This window comes from Alligator sinensis, unplaced genomic scaffold (assembly GCF_000455745.1).
Source record: "Alligator sinensis unplaced genomic scaffold, ASM45574v1 scaffold254_1, whole genome shotgun sequence".
In the NCBI taxonomy this organism is placed as follows: Eukaryota; Metazoa; Chordata; order Crocodylia; family Alligatoridae; genus Alligator; species Alligator sinensis.
This window is the reverse complement of record NW_005841953.1, coordinates 2,009,771-2,017,873: the sequence shown is the minus strand read 5'-3', so window position 1 is coordinate 2,017,873 and position 8,103 is coordinate 2,009,771. Positions and strand designations below refer to the sequence as shown.

The 8,103-nt window shown below is 41.8% G+C and overlaps 1 protein-coding gene across 1 annotated transcript in view; it reads left to right on the top strand.

Moving 5' to 3' along the window:
* Nucleotides 1-8,103, top strand: part of SUGCT (succinyl-CoA:glutarate-CoA transferase) — a 542,264-nt gene that overhangs the window by 248,758 nt on the left and 285,403 nt on the right. Inside the window, exon 12 of the mRNA XM_025200042.1 lies at nucleotides 7,146-7,248. Within this exon, the coding sequence (XP_025055827.1) occupies nucleotides 7,146-7,248 (103 nt within the window). The remainder of the gene's footprint in view (nucleotides 1-7,145; nucleotides 7,249-8,103) is intronic.

Sequence of the window (8,103 nt, the reverse complement as noted above, 5' to 3'; positions counted from 1 at the left end):
AGTGCCAGCATTTTTTAGCTTTCCCCACCCCACATCATCCAGGGACTGCGTGTGCTTCTGCAACATTCCTGACCCCTGCCTGCCCAAGGAATGAGATGGAAATCAGGTCATGTTAATGGTTTGAAATTTGCTAGGCAAAAGCTGTCTCATGACTCTCAGTAGGAATTAATAGAAAGCAGAGATTTTTTTTTTTTTTTAAAAGAAAAAGTGACATTTGCCAGGGGGGTAAAATATAATCCTTTTTGTTTGATAATCCAATTTGATCAATTTTAATCCATATTTTAGACATTTCCTGTACTGTGTTGAAGTAAAAGATGTTTTTACATTGGCTTACTGGGTAGATGATTGAAAAATAGTTTTATTATTTTAGTGATGCCTGTTAGTTCTGATTTAAGGACAAGCCACATTTACTTTTAGAGACTGACTGAGTACCTGAACAGTAAATGTTTTTGTCTAGACTTCCAACTTTGGTTTTATGGCCATAAACAGCATAGTTTTCTCATTCCCGTGTACATACTAATTTTTTAACATGTATAATTGTGGTGCATAAATGCATCATTTCAGGTTGACAGCTCATGCGAGTGAAAGCTGATGTATCATTGTTTCATTTTTTGAAGTTCGAACCAATCAAAAATCCAAACTCATTAGCATTTTTTTTTGTTTTTCATTGTAGAACTAGTTTCTTCCTATTTGTAAACCATTAACCTTTTATACATAATGGGAGCTCTTGATTATTTTTAAAAGACATCTGAAATATCTACTTATAAAAAGTGCAGGTTTAATCACCCCCCTTTTTTAATGCCAATCAGCTGCTGTATGATTCAGTACAGGGGAAACATGGGAACACTCCTTAGGATTTAAAATAAGTTTTACCAAAGAGAATGAAGTGTAAGCCCCTTTTCTGAAGGCCAAGGTCTGCAGTTCAGTAATGATCTGACTTTGTCAACCCCCTATATTCCCTGTAGTTCCAATGTTAGTAGGCACTAGAAATTGGAAAAGCTTATATTCTTAGCTCCCTACTACTGACTAATATACTAAACCCAATCTTCTCAAGTGTCTAAATACTGGTAGGTAATAGACAGTTACAAATTGAAAATGACTCTACAAATAAAGGCCAGATTCTGTGCTGATAACCATTCACAGCTTTTGTTGATTTCAGATGTACACTCACATCTGAGAGTAGAATGAGCATTTTAGGAACAAAAAAATAGCCCCTGCCTGAATACACAGTTAGATCTTAGGGGCATTTTTACACATTCAGGCACCTGGCGCTGCAATGCTTGCAGTTGTATAAGTGGCGAAATTCCACGTCAGCGCTGAGCAAATGGTGCTGGTGTACTTTTGAACTCGGAGGTGCTCTAGTTCAAAAGTGCACTGCTGCTATTTTCTGCGCGCATTTTGCTGCTTATAGAACTGCACGCGGTGCAGCACAGTGCGCATCAGTGGTGCATCTCTGGTGTGTCACCGAATGAAAAGGTATGTGTATAAATGCCCTATGTCTGCAGCCTGAGTCTTGTAGACAAGTCCTTATCCCAGCACTAAGGGCCAGCGAAGGTGGAGTTTTGCACTGGCACGGAGATTCCACGTGCCACGTTCTAGAATTGGAGCGCTACTCAATTATATATATAAAACACTTAGTTCATCTGTCTGTGTGTCTGTAATGCTCTTGGGGGGCATGGTTCCAGCCAGTGCTGTGTCAAGAATGCCCATCAAGAATAAAGGGTGGGGTGGGGTGGGGTGGGGCGTGGCTCCAGTGGAGTGGGCCAGGTGGACAGGGAGTGGGGGGAAGGCGGGGTGGGTGTTATGGGGCCAGACGTGGAGTGGGGAGGAGCGGTGGTGCAGAAGCGGTGGGGGTGGCACAGGGCTAGATGCAGAGTGGTATGGGGGGTGTGGTGTGGGGCCGGATGCAGAGTGGGGGAAGGGGCACGTGGCTGGATGCAGAGCAGCGGCAGTGTGGGGTGGTGGCGCTGGCCACATAGAGGCTCCCCCCCGCCCGCCCCCCTCCATCATTTTTGATGGGCAATTTGCTAGTATCATATAATTTACAAGGTCACTGGCTTGTAAATTATATGGTCTTCTAGGCTATGTCTGTTTGGGAACTTAACTATACTCCAGAGCAGTGTCTCTAAGCCTGCTGTGTTGCTTTTGACAAGCTGCTTCTTAAACCAGGAGTATGTAGGTCAGTGTGTCAGGTGCTCCAAATGCACTGATCAGCACTGTTAAGTAACAATGTCAATGGGCTTCCCCCACCCCTCCCCGTGCTAATTATTCCTCCTGTGGAACAGGTCAGGCAGTAGCAAGTTTGAAGGAGCACAGCAAAGCTTGAGGACACTGCTTTGGAGTGTGGTAAGTTTACCATGGTAGGCCTAGCTTAGTAACTGATATGTGATTATATCATTGTGCTTTTTTCCCTCTAATAAACTTGACAAATTAAATATCAGTTATTTTTTCTCATGTCCCTATTCAAAGAGTCTGGTTACCTGAATAACAAAAGAAAACAAAACAAATACCAAAACCCATCAGTCCTACCAAAAGACTGTAGTAATAATTTTAAAGTATCAGAGTAGAGAGGAAGTCTGAAAACCCAGCAAATAATGCATACACACAGGTGTGCACAGCCTATGCAAATGCGCACACGCACACACACACGCACACACAGCTGGTGCAAACACACGTACACAAGAGCTGGTGCAAACACACATGTGCATGTGCACACACAAAGCCCGTGTGGATATGCACACAAACGTGCACATGTACAGAGCCTGTGCAAACATGCACAGACACATACACACAGCTTGAGCAAATGCACACAAACACACACCCAGCCTGTGCAAATGCGTGCACACACACACACACACACACAGCCTGTGCAATGGTGCACAAATACACATACATATACACACACGGAGCCCGTGCAAACGCACATGTACACGGAGCCTGTGAAAATGTGCACAAACACACACCCACACAGAACCTGTGCACATGCACACAAACACCCACCCACACGTAGCCTGTGCAAACACATGCACACAGGCACACACACACAGAGCCTTAACAGTACTGATCAGTGCATTTGCAGCACTTGACACACTGACCTACATGCTCTTGGTTTAAGAAGCAGATTGTCAAAAGCAACACAGCAGGCTTTGAGAGACTGCTCTGGAGTATAGTTAAGTTCCCAAACAGACATAGCCTAGAAGGCCATATAATTTACAAGCCAGTGACCCCCACTCTGCATCTCGCCCTACACCACACCCCCCACACCGCTCTGTGTCTGGCCCCATGCCACCCCCACCGCTTCCGCACCACCGCTCCTCCCCACTCCGCGTCTGGTCCCATAACACCCACCCAGCCTTCCCCCCACTCCCTGTCCACCTGGTCCGCTCCACTGGAGCCACGCCACACCCCACCCGTCATTCTTGATGGGCATTCTTGACACAGCACTGGCTGGAGCCATGCTCCCCAAGAGAAGTACAGACACACAGACAGACGGACTAAGCACTTTATTTATATATATAATTGTGTAGCGCTCCAATTCTAGAATGTGGCACGTGGGATCTCCATGCCAGTGCAAAACTCCACCTTCGCTGGCCCTTAGTGCTGGGATAAGGACTTGTCTACATGCAAACACAAGCACACACAGAGCCTGTGCAAACATGCACACATGCATGTGCGCACACACGCATACAGAGCCCATGCCAACAAACACACACAAAGGCTGTGCAAGCAAATGTGTACACAGTTTGTGCAGACAAAGGGGTGATCTGAAGTAGAGCAGTACTTTTGCATATGTCCATGGTATGGGAGGTACCCAGCTCTATGCTTTTGATGAAAAAATCTTAATCTTCTGCTACCTTGTGTTTATATTCTGGAAAGCTGAGTACTTATAATACCAACACTTTCCTTTGCTTGGAAAGGCCTGCAATATTGATTGGCTTAAATAACATGATTTAGCATTTTGCTTACTAGGTAGTCAGTTGCCACTGCCGGTAAAGCCAAAGAACAAGTAACCTTAAAATTTATTAAAGGCCCAAGCTTAATCCAGCCAAGGTTAGGAATCATAGACTTTAAGCCTCTTGTTCTTTTTTTTTTTTTTTTTAATTCATGCTGGTTAGGTATTGATGCTGCTGTCCTGTCATGCGATAAAGTTGGCAGAGCAGTAACAAAATAGTTTAGGATGAGACTGAGGACAGAGTTGTGGCGTATTCTTCCTTTGGAAAGCTGAATGTATTTTTTTCTTTTATACAGTTTTATCCATGTGTTAATAAAAACAGGCTCATACTGCTTTTCAGCACAGATAAAGGAAGCCATCCCACATCTGATTTAGGTCAAGAGCTTCAATTTCAGAGAAAATGATGGATGTCTCCTTTGGGGTAAATGGAATGTAGAAATGTTACGTGTCTGACTGATTGAGTTTAAAGCTTCTCGGCTTCTTCCCAACCACCAATAAATAAATAAGACCAAGACAATGGGATTTTATTTGAAAAATATCTATTTTTAAAATAGTGCACCCTTTGTTTTTGACAAAATTGCAGTAAGTTTCCCTCTCTTTGCCTGGCAGGAAAAAGCATAGACAAATATTAAAACCTCAAAAGTTCCCTTGTGATTACAAGCTAGGCGGCCCCGCAGCCCCCAAGTATGATTTGAAAGTGACACGCATTTACTTCACAGAACATTCAAGATCACTTGTGTAACTCTACTGATGATGAATGTACTTGTCTTGAAAATTAATCAGACTTGCCATGAGAGCATAATGTTTATAGAGACTTAAGTAATTGACACTCTTGTTGAAAAGGCTCCAATTTTAGAGTATGCTTTTTATTGAATAACTATCTGAGTTCAACCATACAGCACATCTATATTCAATTTGTGAGAGAGAAGAACAAAAAGACATAAAGGCTATCATAAGCAGGAAGCCTGTGAAAGAATCTGTGGGTCTGTTGGACTGCAAAGGCCTAAAGAGACCAATTAAGGAAGAAGGGCGAGGGGTGCTGAGAAGCTAAATGCTTCCTTTGCCTCGATTATCGCCACAAAGGATGTTTGGAAAGTCCTCATGTTGGGTCTGTACTTTTTTAGTAATAAGGATGAGGTATGAGCAGAGTGTGGGGTGTCAGAAGAAGCAGTGCTGGGGGGGGGGACCCTACTATTTTAAAAAAGCCTTAAGTCACCAGGCCAAGTAGGAGCTTGGGAAGTGTCTGAATTTCTAGCAAAAATATTAAATTGCTTATAAAAACAGCTACTATATTGCAGGGCAGGGCAGGGTGGCACCTTTGAGACTAACTGGTTCAGAAAGGCATGAGCTTTCATAGGTAGCAGCATACTGCAAGGTCAGAGAAGTACCAAATGTTGTCTCTGTATTTCAAAAAAAGTTTTATATATGGTCTTGGGGTTTACAGACCAGTGAGCCTCGTCTTTGTACCTAGTAAGGTGGCAAAAATAATCATTAAAATTTATTAATATAACAGTTGAATATTACAAGATGATCAACTCCAACCAGCACAGTTTCTGCAAAATTTGTGCCTTATATATTAAATATGTCAGTGAAGCAATGGATACAGGAGACTTGGTTGCTATAATTTACTTTGACTTTCAAAAATTCTCTCAGAAAATAGTATAAGCTAAGAAGCTAAGTAGTCACAAGATGACAACCAAAGTTTTGTCATGAATCAAAAATTGTCTAGGAGGCAGAAAACAAGGAGTAGGAATAAAAGGTCATTCTCTACTGTGGTAAAAGGCTGACAGCAGGGTGCCTCCAGCTTCCAATATATGTCCTATATTAATGATCTGGAAAAGGGGATGAGCAACCTTTTAAACATGGCACCTGTTATTAAGGTGAATCAAGACCAGAGAGAACTGTGGTGAATTTCTGACACTGAAACAAGGTGAATGGGCAGCACAGTGGCAAAGCTTAAACACACATTGAAGGGGAAAAATTGTATTACTCTGTGTAGTCCTTTTTTAAATAATATTTCTTCAGGTATGCTTTATTACACAGCAAAAGAAGTTTGGGCATTAGGAAATAAAAAAATAAAATTCTTGCTTATTATTCCATTAAAGGAACTTGGTAATGATAAACTACTTGCATTGCTGGTATTCCCTGGTAAACTTATCAAGAAACTTATCGCATCTTGCTTGCTTCAGGTGTTTGAATCTTACATGTTCCTTGCCTCACCTTCAGTTTTTAAGACTGTGAGTGGGTGTATGTATATATACTGATGTGTGTGCATGTGTGTGTGTGTGTGTGTGTGTGTGTGTATTTATTCTCATTTGAAAGTCTGATCATTATGATACATACCTACATGAGGTTAGAAGTTGGACTCTGTATCATTTCTGCTTCCCAATGTCGGAAGCCAATAAAAAGCATCACCTTTTCAGCTGCTGGTTATTTCCTTTGCTTCCAGACTGTGCTATGTTGGTAAGACACAGAAATGCATTTTTGGCAATCAGCTGCATGCATCTGAAGACAGAAAAACAATAAAGAGAAGGACTTCCAGCACTCTGAAAATTGAATACTTTTAAGGAAGTGGGTAAAGCTTTTTAAATTATATGAAAAATCAGGGAACTTTGAATTACATAGGGTAAGCACAGTGTGTATGTGCTTAACTGGATATCCTTAGGACAGAGTATACAATCTTACAACAAATAAATATGTAGTCAATATTGTTATCTGACCAAAAACTGTGGTTGTTAATTCTGACATGTGTTTCAGATGTAATGGAGGGAAAACACTGTACTGCTTTAAATCAGCTCTTTCTGGACAAAAATAGAACAGTGTCATACATAAGGCCCTTACCCACATCATGTCTTTTCTTTTGTTGTTAAATAAATAAATAAAATAAAAAAAATATGAAGCACATTGCTGTAATTAAGAACTGGAGGGAAACCCATTGATCCATATTTGAAGCTGCTCATAATTTTGGTTTGCATCATTGCTGGATTACTTCAGACAATCAGATTTTTGAATTTGAAGTCAGTGTAACTAAGTTCTTTGCCCTAAGGGTCGGTCTTTGCATTTCCAAAGAACATGTGTGGCACATTTTTATTATATTATTGACTGCTTAGGATAAAATCAGTGAGAGGGTGCTATATGCACTTCGGAATCTGAAATGGAGAGTCTAAACCACATGCTCCTTGTTTGTTCCCAGGTTTTCAGAAAGAACCACCACCAAATGGCTACAAGTCTTTGAAGGCAGTGGTGTTCCATATGGTCCAATCAACACTATGCAGCAAGTATTCTCGGATCCTCAGGTCAGTTCTAGCTAAGCCTTTTTGTTATGTCATTAACATGTGTTTCACAAATGCTACATGATTGATTTCTACCACCCTTACTTTAAAAAATGGGATGCAAGTCATTCAGATTGAGTATGAGGCCAATAACATGGTGTAATCACAAACAGTAATTGAGTACCAACCCTAAAATGAATAGTTATTTGGGAATATGAGATTTGCCGTGTTGTATCAGACCATTGGTGCATCATGTCTTGCACACTTCAACAGCTGTAAGTTCCTGAGCCTTCAAAGGACTGGAGGGCAAAAAACATAATATACTTCTAGGCAAATCTGGCAATGCTCTAAATGTTGGAAGGCATCCTTTCTTGACTCCCACAAGTGACAGTTCTTTAAAGCATGTATAATTATTATATTGGTATAAATATAGCTATGATATAATTGGTATGAAATGACCAAGTTTTGAATAGAGAAGAATGAAAATCTGATACAGAAAGATATTACTCTTTTTCCTAGCATGATGTTTTCAGAAATAATGGCTAGTCGGTTTTGTGTCAATGGCAGGACTTTGGGAGGATGGGACAGAGCAATGGTGCTCAAACTCTGGCCCATGGGCCAGATCTGGCCCACAGAGCCATAATATCTGGTCTGTGAGGCTCTCCCCATGGATTAGAAACTTGGCACCACTTGGCAGGGGAAGCTCCACATGGCCGGATTTAGCCTCACCTGGGCCATTACCCATGCAGTGGGATCAGGGCCAGGCCACCCCCTGGGAGTGCCCCACACCTGCATGCCTGTTTCCACCCCTCACCTCCCCTGTGTGTCCAGATAGGTGCTGTTTTGCCCCCACCCCCCATATACACATCTGGATCCAGG